A 16,882-nucleotide genomic window follows, 5' to 3' on the forward strand; every position below is an offset into this window, starting at 1 on the left:
AGACAAAGCTATATATATACATCGCGCACGGTCCGTGACCGTAACAAAGATAAAAATGTTTTGAAATAGACATTACGTATGGTTGCGTAATATAATGACCGTGACATAATTGAAAGAAACGTTTTTGTTCCTTAGACGATAAAAAATAATGTTTTAACGGGCAGAAAATTACCTACGTTTTGACGATATTGAGAAAGCCAATGCGAGGCCATTCGGATACATTTAACGATAATGTTAAACGTATCACAATTGTTATTTACATCTAGATATAGAGTTATCTTGAGTTGTGCACAATTCAAAAATTCACAGTTTTCAGAAGAAAAAAAAACAAATTTAATTCAATTTTTTTGAATTGTGAGATAACTAACGCAATTACGATTATGATATTTTGTTATAATAAAACTTATGCTGTTTCTTGAAGAGGTATGCTGTGATTCACTTGTCAATTCACTTATGACACTATATATTCAAGAAACCGCAACATAACCAGTTTAAAAGAATAACGACACTTCTGCTTCATGCAGCGGATTTCGCATATAGACCTGTAACACTTATTATAGGATATAGGTAACATCTTGGGCATACTTTTTATGGGCTTAATTCAAAATTGAAATGTTTTGATTTGTGACAGTATTTTTCTCGGGATGCAATATGTTAAAAAAATCAAACGTATAATTAATTAGGAAAAAATAAAGTATAATTATTTTTAATTATATAGATACGGAGAACATGGAAATTCGAAATACAAGAAAACATATATTTTATATAGTACATATAATTGCATTGCGTGTTCATAGTATTTGTAACGATCTAATTTTGGAAAATCGTATGCATTTGTTATTTAAAAATATGCAGTGAGTTGTATGGTATATTTTGCGGTATATATTTTATAATACAATCAAGTAACTAATCCTAAATTAGTTGAAGAGTTTAACGTTAAAATATTATTTGCATGATCTATTTTTCGCGTGTGATACCCTACATGTTTATTATCTTAAATCTATACAGAGCTATATAGATTGTCCCGTAAATCACGAAGCAGGAAGTCCGAGTAATCGGAGGCTCTCAAGGCTAAACTGTCTGGCTGCTGGCGAGGAACAAAAAAATCGGGAAGATGAGCTTATCTCGTCGAGACGACGCGACGAGAGAACATTATTTTGCCGAGAATCATGTTCGAATTTTTGTTTGAAGCGATGCACGACGGATCGAGTTCTTCCTCGCTGTAAGCGTTCTCCCTTCCGTTTGATAAAGTCGAGTTACTTAATTCCATTTCTCGGGCGAGACTATTAGTAAGTTGTAAGAAGAGTGCTGTTCTGTAAAAATCACTTTTTTAAAGCCGCGCTACCATCTCAATTGTTTTCGATTTATGCACTTTGTATATCATAAACAGCGGAGTTTTATAAATTGTCACGTAAATGTTTTGATTAGATCAGCGTAATTTTTACGATATAAACAGAAATAATTCTCGCCGACGTAAGGTCTACTTTCACTAGTGGATTATATTCTGCTTGGGCTCCCTTTTCGTCACTGTCATATGACGTAATAATGTGTTTAGTCTGCCGAATGTTTTAGACTTCGTGGTATTTACAAACGGTATAGTCTGCTGTTACTCGAGGAAGAGAACAAAGGTTTTTGAGAGGAAAGAAATTAGCCCTCAACATTTTGTTATCTTACATAATTACAGGAAACGATTAAAATAATAAGATTTCTATTAAAATTTATAGTAAATTTCACTTGATTACAAACTAACTATATTAAAACTCCGATCTATTTATTGCGTTACACAGCATATATTTACATTGCTCCATCTGATCACCATAAGTCCAGACTATATATTTAGGCAATAGATCTTTTTCTATTTACGTCTGCCTTACTGCGCGGCCTTGATAACTCCATGCGAAAATTATTCTATTTTCTATGCGCACGTAGTAGCGTAGCTAGGCGAGCCAGTTTTAGATTTCTGGCATCGTGCCAAAAGCAACATAAATAACCAAATTTGAAAATCATTCGTGGCGACTGACGAGCTACTATGCGTTTTACGATATTAATTGTTGAAATCACCGTGGATGGTTTGTGATAAGCCATCGTATTAATGTCGAATAATGTCACGATTCTCCGAGACGAATCCGAGACGCGCGAAAATGCGGACTCACTGTCTCGCGCGCGGAAATAGTACCTGATGCTGATTTGCCTGATACTGGACACACGAGTAGAGCACAGGAAAATCAAGTATTCCACAAAATTCCATCATCCTTCTCCTTCATTACTCTATACTCCCCGTCGTCTTCGCCCATTTCAAACGTCTCCTTGGAACGACTTTTTCGCGTCATCAACATCGACGTCCCGTCATTTCTTATCGCCTCCCTTGACTCGAAAACAAGAGCATCGAATTCGACCATTCACCATTTCATTAGAACAGAAATGCGTACACAACTTTGTCTTGTGTCATTCGAGCCTATAAAATCTGAACTAATAACAAGACTTACAAACAGATGATTTTTACATTGTCAGCTTCAACAGCTTCATGCGCGGTACGTCTTACAGTTTTTATTTTTTATTTGATTCCGTTTGTGTTATAAATCAATATAACTTTTCTACTTTCTAATGTAATAAGTAATAGGATATTGTAGAATATATTACGTTATATAAAAGAAGATCGTGGCACTGGTCGAAATGTTAAAGTTGGAGTTACATAATCGCGATGCGCGACAACGAAATCGTTTGTCGCGTACGTGGCATAATTCGTGATTAAGCATCTCGTCATTATGCGATTTAACCAGACGGAACGCATACGTAACTGCGCGTACGCTTCCTTCCTCGTGTTCTCGTGTTCCTTCTTTACTCTCGTTTCGTTGGAATGCCGATTCATCCGTCATCGTCTGTCGCAGCACGCGACACCCTTCGGCGGCTATACAGCTCGTGTTCCACCTTGTAATTCTCCTACATCACTTCCGACTTGCCCTTCTCTTAATTTCATTGTTATATTTTTCATTTAAAAATGGAAACTTTATTTGAGATACTCGGATCTCTGCACTTATTTTTATCAATTTATTTTATCAATTAGGAATCTATTTTTTGTAAAAGAGATACAGATCTAAATTCAATTGTAATATTTATAATCGTGTTGTTAAATTTAGCAATTTATGATTTATATGCGCGTTTCTCTCTCTTTTTCTGTTCTCATATAATTTGCAAGAAATATTTCATTTTTAATTATTTAAAATTTAAGGATTGCGAGAGATATACATATATATGACTTTTGAACTTTTCGTTTTAAAAATGTGCGCATGCAAAAAGGGGTTTACGCTTAGCTTAGAAAGTTTATAAAAATGCGTCTCGCATTTCGGTCTTAAAGTGTACGTCTGCGCTACGAAACAAGCGTGAAATATCGAAGAGTCAAGAGGCAATAGTGAGCTAGGGATAAAGAGGGGGGGGGAACAGGGAGATCTCTCCTCAGTCCTCCGGCGATTTGCGTGTTCCCGATAGGCAGGTATTGGTTTTAAAATGACCGTCTGGTCTGAAAACGATTGCGTTGCGCGCCCACGCGTGGGTGCCGACGCGCGGATTGCGCAATCCACTCCGAAATTCAAATCCCGATTCCACGAAGCGATCGGAGAATCGGGAAGGCGGACCGAGAACGTAGTATCCCCTGACGGATCCCGAGAAGAGAGACCTTATCTTGATTGCTGTCTACCTCCGTTCTTTCGCAGGCGAAGACATCGAGGGCCGAGTGTTGGCCGGAGAGACCATGCAAATTGCACGATTTCCATTTCTTTTTTGTTCTGTTTCTGCATCTTCCTCCTTCCCCGTTACCATATCGCCACAGCCGTCTCGCGAGTCCTCGCGCCACGCCGCGCCGCGCCGCGCTGGTCAGATCGGCCGGACAGTGTCGGTGGAATTCTTTTTTTTTTTTTTTTGTTACATTTTACAATTCTGATCGGAGGAAACGGGCATAAGGCGGAATAATTTGGCGCGCGTGGGCAGAGCGTCTTAAATTCTCACTCGAACGTTCCTCGTGCCTCTCGGGGGAGAAGCAGAAAGAGCAGAAGGCCCAGAGGAAAGAAGACTCTGTCATTAAGGAAGGCGTATCTCGGATGCACCGCGCCGCGACTCAACTCAACGCCAGGTGAGACCGCATGTTCTCCGAGAGACCAGAAGCCCGATGTTTACCCGCGGGTTTTTCTGCTCTGATATGTTGCTCTCTCCCCGATGTTGTCTGCATCGACTGCGTCGCCATCGAACAGCCAACGCGCGTTATCCTCCTTACATGTTATCCTCCCTCCGGGCTATGAAAACAATTCCAAGAAACACCGTCGGACATATTATGCCGGTTGTTATGCTCAAGTCCCATTATGATTGCGAAAAACCTGTTGCATATTTATTTTCAATCTTTTTTTTTTTTTTAATAAAGGAACACATTGGTGTTCCTAGATACTTGATGATCGAATTAAGTGGCATTCAAACGACCCGGACGATCCGGTTCAAGTAGTCGAAATTTTTTATCATTCGTCAATTAATCACGGTCAGATCACGAATAGTTTTCAACGATATAACAGAAAGATATCTTTACCGTGGCTCCGCAGTCTGATCGACGCGTCGCTCGATGAGTCGAGCGAAGCGGAGGGACTCTCATTCAGATGGTTCTTCGTAGCATCCCCCATGAGCCAACAGGAGGCGGTGGGACATGCTACCGATAAGGACGACAAACGACGAGTATTACGAGTGTGCGAAACAACAATTTGACTTGGCGAGGCGAGGTCCGGCGCATTATTTATTTTGGTACGTCTAGACGCCAGATTGTCTGTCCGCATGTCCGATCCGCGACGGAGAATTCGGTGGTGACGTCAGGCAGCCGTTGCATCGCCGCCGCCACCGCGCCATTCTCTCGCACGCGAGATCAAATTGCATCGTGCGTCTCTCCTTCGCTCACCCTATAACCCTCCGACGTACATGTCGTACGCAGTTAAGCCCGCGTGTCTGCACGCCCGCGCGTGATCGCACGTGGGTACTTTATGTGCCCGACGTGTCTTCCGAGTCTGAGGGCCGGTTTCACCAACGTCGCGTAACTTTAACCTTAGCTTAACTCATCCTTTGTCTCTTTCTAAGGGGGACAGAAGCGAGAAATAACGGTGGCTTTACCGATTCACTATTCCCACTTGAGACTAGAGCTAGAAATAGCTGGTTTCACTAACGTCGGTTAATTTTGACCACTGATTCGCGGTTTCTAGTTCTAGTTCCAGTTACAGAAAGTAGCCGAGAGACAAAGTAAAATATTGTATTTTTTTTAATTAAAATAAATGAAATAGGATTGTTAATCGATCCTTCGACGAGAATAGTTCTTCGAAATATTTGTTTGAATTCTTCGACAGTTACGATTTAAGCGAACGAAAAGAAGCGATTTATAAAATAGATTTTAGTGAAGTTTATAAATGTATTTAGAAAATACATATTCGATTTGCAGACGTCACACGCACTCATTCATACGCAATTTAAATGTATAAAGTGTGCGAGATTAAGTATAAGGTATGAAAAACGTGTGTGGGTGCATGTGTGTATCTGAAACACCGTAATGCACTTCTTTCGACCCACGTGCTTCTACGTCAACCAGCCTGGTTTGAACAGGGGTGAATAAGTGGCTACGTCTCGGTCTCGATTCATCGATTTGTTTATAGCAACCGTTCTATTTTTTTCTCGTACGTTCATCACTGTGAATAAATTTGAAGAATATGCATTAGGTTACATTTTTACAAAATATCGTATTATAGCGATAGTTTACATCAGATAAAAATAATAATGTACGTTGAATATCTAACATAATTGTCGCAACAATTTGCTTGCGACCTTTTTGGGGGGTAGGAGCGAGAACTCTACGCACGTATCTGTTTTTAAATATGATTCAGAGTGTCCATCCTCGAATATGATGATTGATCTTTTCGTAAAAATAAATTACAAATTACATTATTTTTACTTTACAATATATCAAAGATAATTCTGCAGTCGATTTGAAAATATATAAATAGTTTCTTCTTTCATGACAAATCTGAATTTATTGAATTTACTTACATCTTAGTCTAATTCTTTATTAAAGATTTCTGATTAAAATTTCGAGTCATTGTAGTAATTAAGGACAATCGAAGCTTGCAAATTTCCATGGAGATTTCCGCACGTGGAAGTAAATTGAATATGTCACGGCCGCCGCCTCTTTCTTTTTTTATTCTCCCTTTTTTCTTTTTTAGACTTCTGCCGCCGGCGTGCGTTGCCACGCATCGTATTTTCACGCACGCACGCGGAGGCTGCATTTATTAAAAGTGATACATTATGATTCAAAGATCATATCTTTCGATTCGTCTAGACAGCGGAGAGGGAGGCACCCTATAAAGTTGTACGTGGCTGCCCCTGAAACAACCATCCGAATACGACGTGCCTCCTTGTACATTTCTTTCGTGTAAGCCTCGTGTGCCATGCTCCCGTCGTACATCGTTATACCTGCTACTCCTTTTTTTTCCGTCAGTTCCCTCGCATTTCGTCGCACGTTCCCTGAAGCCGTTCAATCAGGCGAACTCTATCTTGCCGAACAACCGAGACTTCGTGGAAACAGACAAAGAGGAGAGAGAAACTCTTTCTCTTTTCGTTGCCTTCGCGCTAATCGAAATATATGAGAGAGCGACGGTGTCCTGGCTAAAAAGAGGCCACGATTCGATCGAGTTATCGCACGGTAGGAGATCGAGATTGATTTTTTGGTAGCGAAAGCCCGGCGCGCGCGTAGAGCATCATTTGCGGTCGCGGTGAAAGGAGGAAAAAATTTGACAATATTCACCTGCGCCACAAAGCCACATCTACATTGTATATATATGTCAGTATATACAGATTTCTGAGTGCCACGTGAGTATTTGCATGATTGAGACACGAAGCCGAAGATCCGCGAAACGATTTGCGAACTTTGAAATGACCGGTACAGATATCACAGATAAGTGACGGAGGAAAAGAAGATCAGGACACAATCAGAAATTTGGTCAAGGAACCAATTCGATTCGGCACGATTTCTGGTAATAATCAACGGGAGGCAGATTCGCGCCGAGGAAGAATATAAAAAAGTGTACGAAAAAGAAGAGGAAACGGTGGCGAAGAAGGGGCAGAAGAAGAAAGAGGTAAAACGTCGCGAGGAGAGAAAAGGCTGTTCTCCGCGGGATTTCGGTGCGCGACGAAAAGGGGTTACCCGGGTTTGAACGAGTGGAGGAGAAAGAGTGGAGCCGACGTGAGAGGCAAAACGGTGGTGGAGAGAAAAAGAGAGACGGAGAGAGGGGGGGAGAGAGAGAGAGAGAGAGAGAGAGAGAGAGAGAGAGAGAGAGAGAGAGATTGAGAGGGAGAAAGAAAGAGAGGGGGAGGAAAGGGAAGAAAAAAGGAGTCATCGTAGTAACACACCGGCGCGTCTCCTCTCGCGGCTTCGTGGTTGTCTCGGAATTAGTGAGTAGACAGAATTATGTCTGTGAGCTGGCCAGCACGGCTCAGTTGAGACTTACTGCTCAGAGCGTGCACACGCATACTACGAATCCTTCCTACTTACGCACCTCGCGCCTTCCTCGTGCGATTAGAACTTAGTCCGCGACTGCCGGCAGACCAATCACGGTCCATTTTGCTAACGCGCCTCCGTACGAAACGGTGCCCTCCTCTTCATGTGTTGAACGCGTGCTACGGAGTTCTCTTGTCTTTGAAGAAGCGTCAGGTAGCTAGGTGACGGAATCGCACGGAGCCACCCGTTCCGAGGAGACGGTGACGTCTCCAAGACCCACATCGCCTCGAAGAAATTTCGACGAAACCTCAGAGAACCAGAAGACGCACGCGATTAAGATACTTTCTTAATCACGCTTCTTGCCGTCATCTTCTTCCGTGATTCTGCGAGGTGAGCGAGATACAGATCGCAAATAGAGACTAATGTAGCACAATATCGAATGGTTTGTCAATGGACTTTGAGAATTTAACAGCGAGAAGATCTCGACGAAAAATTCTCTTAAAAGCAAAAGCTATTATTTTCTTCCGGAAATTTGGAGATTACTTGTAAGCTGCAGCCGTCAAGCACGTTTTACGAGATTTTCAGGGCTCGACGTTTATTTTTTTCAGTGAGTCATCCACTCAGGTTTAAAATTATTCTTGGAGACAAAATCGAGCATTCCAAGCTATTTTATTTCTTACAAGATTACCCAATTTTTGGAACACGAGTGCTTCGATCGTCCTTGTAACCGAATATCATTCGAGTGCGACAATGAGCATTAAATTCTGCGTGCTTTTTTTATTAATATCCATCACGGCCAATGCGCGGTCTCATCGTCATCACCATCATCATCATCATCATGAATATTATCCAGAACATAGAAAAGAAAATAGTCACGTAAATTTTGTCGAACAAAAATCTAACTTTGGAAACGAAGAAACCACAGATACCGTACAATCAGAATCATCGAAGAAAAATGTAGAATATTCCGAGGTCTTAGATAGCAAAGGATCAATTCCCTTCAGTGCTCGGAGATTAGAGAAAATGTTGGAGAAGGCAATCCTGAAGATAATCACAGGTGATCTCGGCACGGCAGAGATGCTCCTGTTGAAGAGCTTGAATTACACGCCGGAAGAAGTGCTGGCGATTCGCGAGCGGGAACTTGATAACCGAAAGGATGAAGAATTGAGAAAAATAGAGGAATCCAATGAAAAAAAATACAACAATGAGAATCTATATAGAGACAAAGCAAAGCATTGGAATTATAATTCTATGGAATTGGAGTCATCTTCTCGCAATGACCCCGACGTAGATGTGGCGAGAAATGAAAGGAAGAAGAACCGATACAAAGGAAAAGCCTCTTACGACAAGGACTTTGACTTTGACGCTTATAATCGCCAAGCGGTAATCGATTACGAAAACTTGGCTTCCAAGCTTGAGCTGCAGCAATCGTGGTCCGAACCTGCGAATTTTGATTATGAAACCGAGTCAAGAAACTCCGAAGAGCAGAACCCGTCGCAAAACATTCATCAAGACTTCGACCGAGCTATGGAGCCCCACGTGATCTTCAAAATCCCCTACGACGATTCCAAGTTCGATTCCAGTTTCGGGTCTAATGAGAAATCGAAATTTATAGACAGAGACGCCCTTGTTTTGTCGAAAGATCTGAAACATCGCATTCCTTTGTCCTTGAGACATACGACTGCGAGGAATGTTGCAAACTCCTTTCACGCTTCGTCATTGTCTACTACTTCTTCTTCTTCTTCTTCGTCTGCTTCTTCTGCGACTACTGGGCACACTCCACTTCCCATAGTATACCAGCTGAGGAATTTTGAAGACGTCAGGTCAGATCACCCGAAGAATCAACCTTCCTTCAGCACGACGGAGTTTCCGGAACCTATTACCACGAGCGCTATTATTACAAATGTTACATCAAATGCGACTTTCAACATAACAGATTTTGCCGATTCAGCGAACGACGATAAATTGTCTGTCAAAGATGCAGATAATACGACCAACAGAAAAATCAGCGAGTACGAAGGGCTAGAATGGGTTGGAGACGATGTTTATAGGGTGATACCGGCTTTTGCGGACTCATTGGGTTACGACAACACTGATGAGACATCAGACGACGAGGAGCAAAATCTTGATATCTTCCCAGAGGGAAACGAAAACGATACTGTGGAATACCAGAATGATGCTTTAGATCCGACAAAGCTTTTCACAGCCAATGCCAATGGCTCCATTGAGAACGCATCACAGACCAATCTGACTCTCTATCAACAACTAGCGCGCGCTCATCGTTTGGGGTAAGTTGAAATAAAAGAATACTGTTGCATATATAGTATGGGAAAAGGTGAAAGTGGCTTAACATTACTCTCAATGATGAATATCTCGGTAGAAAGGCATCTATATGTCACCCTGATTTCGTTTTATTTAAACTGACATTTCTCCTCGCACTGAATCATAATTGAATCATAATTTTATTAAATGTTGTTTATCACCTGCTCCGCTTAGCAAACGCATATCTAGTATTTACAATATGTGCTTCTTGTATCTTTTAGAGAAAACGTAACTTCAAGCTTCGCCAGGTAAGCCTCTCTGGAGGCCTTTATTATTCGGTAAGGCATTCGGTGTGCCGTGACTTTTTTTGACCATTTTATTTTTAAGTGCACTTTTAACAATCGCTTAGCTTGCGCATTACTTCTATTTTTGTGTTTTGCATGAATTGCATGAAACGTATTATATCGCGAATGCTCTTATAGCGAGAGACTGATGTGGAGTTGTAATTGCATAATTTTCCAGATATTTTGCTTTCTCTCTCTCTCTCTTTCTCTTCCTCGCGAATACATATTTTGCGAACAATATGATATATCAACAAATACTAATTTACGTAATTTTTTTTCCACATGTATATAAATTTTTACTGTGTATTCTGAAAGATTGATAAAATATCAAGAAGAGATTGCAAAAGTCTTGTATTATGTGTTATTGGTAAAGTTTAAAAGCTTCGCAATAATATCTCTTTAATCCCCTTTAGAGTTCTTCGTTACATATAATAACGCCACGCATATTTTTACATTGCAGCAAACATATCATAGTATTACTTTTTTGCAATTTTTTAATCTTGAGCAAGATTATGATTTGACGGTATGCGATAAATAAATTTTCCAGAAGTTGACGTAAACTCGTTGTTGCATGATGCCGAGTAATCACGAGTTTTTCACGCGGCGTATTCATTTTACGTGCGTAGTATGCACAAGCATCCTGGAAATTAGAGGATTCGATGCGTAATACACAAGAGGCAAATCCGCCGACGTCGGTCGACGACGCCGACGGTCGGCATCGGCGTTCTCAGCGAAACGTTGCCCTCGTCACGTAAAAATATCTCGATGAACCGATAAAAGTATCGCGTCGAGGAGAGCAAAGAAAAGCTCAGTGGAGCAGGGAAATTCCGCGTTTGTGATCCTCGCACGTAATAAATAATTTCTTGTTATGTATTCTATCGTATCGTTAGGGCACAAAATATGTATAGAGAAAATTTTCATCTTAATTTCTCTCTCAATCTCTGAAGAGATTTAATCTCTAGAAATACCTGTGGGTGTTACAGCATCGTAAAATCTAATTGATGAATGTGTCGATGATTAATGCGTCAATTAAATATAATATATATTACGGTTTTCGTATAGGGAAAATAAAATGGTTTCTCATGAAGAGATAAGTTTGAAGGCGCAATAAAGTTTGCGCGAGGGACAGGTTTAGGATAGTGTTCTCAGCCAGGAAGGATACGCAGTGGAAATTCCGCTGCGGTCTCTAGCTGTGTTTTTAAATCGCCCTCTCCTGTTTCCCCACGACTGCTCGCAGCCCCACTCGTGCGGGTGTGCGCGGGCGTTTCTTTTATTTTATTAAGTCTAGACGCGTAAATGCATTCGTGCCGGCACTGGCGTAGCCCGTCTCGAGAGTCCTCCGAGCGCGTGCTGTTGCCGGTTGCCGTTGCATTCGTGCATCGCTCGCACGGTCGTGCGCGCGGTTGCAGCGAGGATCCGCCAGCTATTATCCTCGAAGCTTTCACATAGCGTCTTCATTTCTAATTCATCCACTTTATTTCAATTTATTCTGCAAGTTTGCAACTCTCCTAAAGGAGAGTAAATTAATCTTGACTGCGAAATTTCAATAGACGTCAAAGTCTATCTTCAATTTATTCAACCTGCATGCATTTTTTTTTAAATAGCGGTCCTTTTAGTTTTAATTGTTTCATATAAGTGATCGCTAATTCGGCGCGATAAAAATGTCGAGAGTGCTCGATTCAAACGGTGATAGAGATAGAGAGAGGGAGAAAGGATGTTCACGTCTGGACGGAACTCTTTCGCGGCGGGACACAATAGGAGCGAGAAGCGAGAAGCGCGTGACGAATGTCGCTCGCATAATTTGAGTCCGAGACATCGAGACATCGAGTTGAGCACCCCCGTAATCGCCGGGTGTCTAGTCGGGCTGCAGTTAGAACTCTCTTACGAGGTTACGTAACACATTTCAATTTAATGCGTTGACCTTGTCTATGCGTCTCTCTTCCTATGTCGACGGAGACGGAGCGACGGTGCGCGCGACGGAGAGAGAGGAGGAAGTTTTCGCCGGTGATCCCCTCGGTCCACCATTCTCTCCTCTCTACCTCTCACCCTGCATTCCGCCGCCGCCGCCGTCGCACCGCCAGACGGTGCAATGTGCATTTTTACGGACGGCCCAATCAGGCCGCCGCGCCGGTTACGCATCCTCGGCCTATCGCGTCGCGAGAAACCGTTCTTTTGCTATTCTTCCTCACCGTTTTCTTTTTTTCCCCTCTCTCTAATCGTATTTTTTTCCTTTTTCTTTTAAGCTGTAATTAATGCCCCAGATCAAGACATTCAAATTTTCATCAAAGCTCTCCTTCTTTCTCTCTTTCTCTTTTTTTCCTTTTCTCTTTCTTTTTCTCCTATTTCCCATTTTCCTTATCTAATCTTCAAATAGCGCCAAATACGCCGACACGGCGATTCCCGGCTATGCTCCAGTGAATTTTATTATCGCGACGCCCGGTCCACGAGGCAAGCGAGGAGAATCCACCGTGCACCGGCGCGCCGCGCCGGTTCTCATGATGCAACGGCCTCCAGACTCTCCAGGTCCTTCCCTTTCCCAGACGGCGGACAGACGTGGCACGTACGCAACGAGTCGGCGCGAAACGCGTGACTTGGCCGCAGCTAGATTAACGAACATGCCTAGAATCGAACGCGCGAGGGCTCGGCCGCAGCCACTGCCGCAGCCGAGCCGAGATTTCGGAGAAGAGCGCCGTAACTTCTCTGCTATCTCACGAGAAAAACAGGGTCTATTTTCTAGATAACCCCATAAGACTAGGATAAATAACAGATTTTGCCTTTTAGTTATTATTTTTGAGTTCTTCAAAGGCGGCATTCGAATCTTCATGATAGCTCATTTATCTTTTCCTTTTAGAGATTGGGAGAAGTGAAGACAGATCTGTAAAATTTCAAGAATTATAAAGAAAAGTTTTATATTTGTTTTCTCTCCTGTTGTTTGAGTTTGTTAGATTCGATTTCTTTAGTTTTTCTTTTACTTTCTTCCACTACCTACTTTTTCTCTCTTACTTTCTACGTATCTTCTTCTTTTCTTCTCTTTTCTGTTATTCCGGGAAATACAGTTTCCTGGTATTCAAATAACCAATGAGGTCGTTGACGTGGAAGCTGCACTGAAACCTCCCGAGTAAGCGTCTCGCGGACACCTTGTCGATGACGTAGAGAGAAATGACGCTCATCCTTCTTCTCCTTTCGCTCCATTCGTCGTTCTTTTTTCCTATTCCATCAGTCATTGCTTAATGACTCAAAAATTTATTATGCAATCCTGCGGCGTCTCGGCTGATCGTCCAACAACGTAGCGCCGTCATCTTTCGAAACACGACATCAGTCTGCTCGTGATGAAAGTCTCGGAGGCCGTGAAACCTGACGCCCAAATAAACAAGTTTTTCATCGACGAAAATCATAAGATCGCAATTTCATTGTTGTAAACACGAAATCTAAAAACTACAATAGCATCGAACAGAGGCGACGGATGAGACGGGTCACATCGTTATTATACGTCGCGTCAGGAAAAAGAGTGAAATTCTATCAGTCACGCGAACGCGAACAACCGACGTTCAGTGCCGAAGAAAAAGTCTCTGTAGGCCGAGGCAGGGCGATGCAAATGAGTCTGGCCGAGAGGTCTTGGGAATGAACTTAAGATTCGAGATGCGGCCTTAAGAAATTAAAGTTCCGCTGAGACCAGACGGAAAGTCGAGGTGATTGGGGTGCCGGTGTATCCGCCGACTGTCTAGCCGCTGTCTGCAACGTGTAATAAATGCCTTCGAGCCATACCGTGCCTCTGTAGGTCACTGACCATCGTCCATTGGCCCGTGTCGGCACCCGGAAGAGTCCGCCGGGAACCTGGAGGTGAAAATTCTCCAGCCGGCAAACGCGCCACCGCGCACTAGGTTCATGAAGCAAAACGATATTTTCTAGATTGCGAAATCTAGATCTTCTAAGATTCTATAAACTCAGAATTCTCTTAGGAAACTCCAAAAAATATGTCCAAAAACATTTCGATAATATTTAGAACATTTTTAGAGCGACTTCTAAATGTCTCTGCATGTTTAAATGTTTTTAAATATTTGGGTCTTGGATTTTTCCAAGTTGAGCACATTATTTTGTCTCTCTCTCAAAAAATAGCTTGACACTCAATTTATATTTTATCGCTTTATGGAGGAGAACAATCTTCTGAAATTTTTAAATATTTTAGCTTAAACGCTTACATTTCTTTTTTTAAAGCAATATCTCGTGCAAGATTAACACTATTCCAATAATACGCTGAAGCTTTGAAATTGGTGTGCTATCATATCATTGCTCATTAAATGTTCAAAGGCTTGGCACGATATCGTACCATTTCATTTAGGCATTTCGCGTAGCTTGATAAACTTTGATCCGTCTGTGCAGTCTGAGCCAAAAGGTGATCGACAATATTAAGATACAAATTCTCATGGTTACTGGGAGATGGAACCTTAGCACCGACACCAATCAGGTTCAACGCGAGAAACTTACCATGTTTCCGCCTGCTTGTAAGTAATTTAATAATTCGTTCATTTCTGTGATGCGTTATTAAAAGAAAGAAGATACAGTGATAGAGTCTTTGAGGATATTGTTTATTAAACGGAATGCGCGATTCGTTATATAGGTCAGATACCTCGAAACGCGGATCCTGAGGCATGGATGGATCCATTTTCGATGAACATGTACTTTCAATTGAATTTTACTGCCCGCGATTACATTGTCGCTGCGAGATTGCGAATTTCTAAGTTACCGCAAGAAAATGTCACGACTTCCGACTTCCGACTTTCGAACCCTTTCGACGAGGATGAAGATGAGAAGATCAGGATATCCGTTTACTACTATACCAAAGCGCTGAGGAAGCATCGATGTGAGTATTTAATCGTTCATCGGGTTACTGACTTACCGATACGCGCGGCGTGAATATTCCGAGACTTTTGAGAATTGCAATTTCTGTAGCAAAGAAACGGCTGATGGATTCCATCGTGACGTCTCTGACGGGCAATGATACTCCTCTGGCGCTGGATGTCAGGCATGGCCTGAGAGCCTGGCGACCGTCTCCGCGAAATCAACATGGTAACAATCACGGTTTGGTGATTGAAATAGAGGACCAGGACGGTCGGCCGCTAAAACCGGCTCAATACATCCAACAACCGACTTGCGGAGACCACGATTTGGATAAGAAGGCATGTGAGTGTGTGATCTAACAATACTAACTCCCGTTTGAGATTTGGATTGAGCCTTGGCTCTCACATTTTTGTATGAGACTAAATAACGCGTGTAGTAACACTGGAAACAAAACTGTGTTAATAATATAATGTGTTTTGCACGGAAATTGAAATTCAAAGTATTTATGCACAGCTTAAATTAATTATCGATATCGATTTGAATCAGCAAATGGAAATTTTTTAATTATTTGAAATGTATTTTGAGTAGACATCTGCTGAAAATACCTTTAAATTGTTTATGACTTAATAATTTAATTAATAATTATTAGTGTCCTAGTAATTTAATGAAGGAAAATGGAAAATAAGCTCTTAAAGAGCAAAAATTCATATTTTTTTTATAAATTATGGATTTGTGCATGTTTTTCAATTAATCCATTTTTAGACTGCGATAATTTTGGATTGCCTTAAAATTTTCTTTTCTTTCTCTACAGCCGAGCGCACACCTGCACTTTTCGTCCGAGCCTGTCCTCGTTATATTCGTATCGTAAATGACAAAAAAGTCATGTATATAAATTGTAGTAGGCATTGATGGCAAATTTTACCTGACCACAAAGCAAAAGAATTTATTGCGAAATAAGGAAAATTGACTTAAAATATTGTTATTATCTTTATTTAGAAATATTTGCCATTAACACGTAAAGAAACGTGCACTTTTATTGTATAAACTCAGAGTCGTATAGAGAATCTATCTACCCAGAAGTACGATATAAGAATGAATCCTAAATACTGGATTTTAAATTTTAGGAATTAAGAAATTCCATATCAAATCTAATGATCGAAGAATAGACTAGTAAATATATAAATGCAGAGATAGAATTACCAAGTGAAATGTCTGTTTTAAACAGCTTTGCTTTTATAGCAAATGCAATTTTTCAATGATTGCTTATCTTTTCCGAAATTTATTCGAAAAAAAAGGTTCGGCTTTAAATACACAATAATAGTCTAATTGTAAAAAATTGATATGGTTTTCTAAGAGTTCTTTATATAGACTGTTTACTATTAACTTAAAGAAGAATTATTTAAATACAGTATAAATATATAGATATATATACAGTAAGATATATAAAGTAAACTATCTCGTTTAAGCATCGTATTATAATGTATATATAATTAAATGTAAAATAGCGTATCGATGACTTATGCATTCGCCAACGTGTCAACATGCTCATGACTGATATAGCCAAATGTAAAAATTTAGGTTCATATATCTATTTATATTAAATATAGTTAGATTGATTAAGAGATCTTTTCTCCGAATCTTTAGTTAGACGAATTCACGGAGAGTTTCTCTGCGAAAACGTTGCAGATTTCTAAGAAAGTTTTTCTTGTCTTTGAAATTGCAACGACTTCTTATGATACTTACAACGTATGTGACAAAAGAAGCGTAATGTTTAATGCCTTCTGCGGTGTATATAATGTATATTTCCATGTCATGTTGCAGATAAATAAATTCATTTGTAGGAAGAGATATACATATATGTATATAACACATTTACTCTACCCAAAGGTGACGACAAATGATAATCTTTCCCCTCTTTTTATAAATT

The 16,882-nt window shown here is 40.8% G+C and overlaps 1 protein-coding gene across 3 annotated transcripts; it reads left to right on the forward strand.

Moving 5' to 3' along the window:
• The first annotated feature begins 7,507 nt into the window (after positions 1-7,507).
• On the forward strand, positions 7,508-16,807 carry LOC143896401 (uncharacterized). 3 transcript variants are annotated; one of them, XM_077404276.1, is made up of 7 exons: positions 7,509-7,900; positions 8,119-9,798; positions 10,054-10,080; positions 14,497-14,618; positions 14,735-14,977; positions 15,067-15,297; positions 15,767-16,807. In XM_077404276.1, the coding sequence occupies exons 2-7, from the start codon at positions 8,261-8,263 to the stop codon at positions 15,862-15,864; spliced, it is 2,259 nt and encodes a 752-aa protein (XP_077260402.1). In that variant the 5' UTR covers positions 7,509-7,900; positions 8,119-8,260; the 3' UTR covers positions 15,865-16,807. The 3 variants fall into 3 exon arrangements, with proteins under 3 accessions (XP_077260403.1, XP_077260402.1, XP_077260404.1); XM_077404278.1 differs by having other exon boundaries at positions 7,512-9,798; positions 15,067-15,293; XM_077404277.1 differs by lacking the exon at positions 10,054-10,080 and having other exon boundaries at positions 7,508-9,798.
• The last annotated feature ends 75 nt before the right edge of the window (positions 16,808-16,882 follow it).

The sequence above is a fragment of the Temnothorax americanus genome, unplaced genomic scaffold, assembly GCF_048541705.1.
Source record: "Temnothorax americanus isolate GAGA-0224 unplaced genomic scaffold, ASM4854170v1 Scaffold18, whole genome shotgun sequence".
Classification (NCBI taxonomy): domain Eukaryota; kingdom Metazoa; phylum Arthropoda; class Insecta; order Hymenoptera; family Formicidae; genus Temnothorax; species Temnothorax americanus.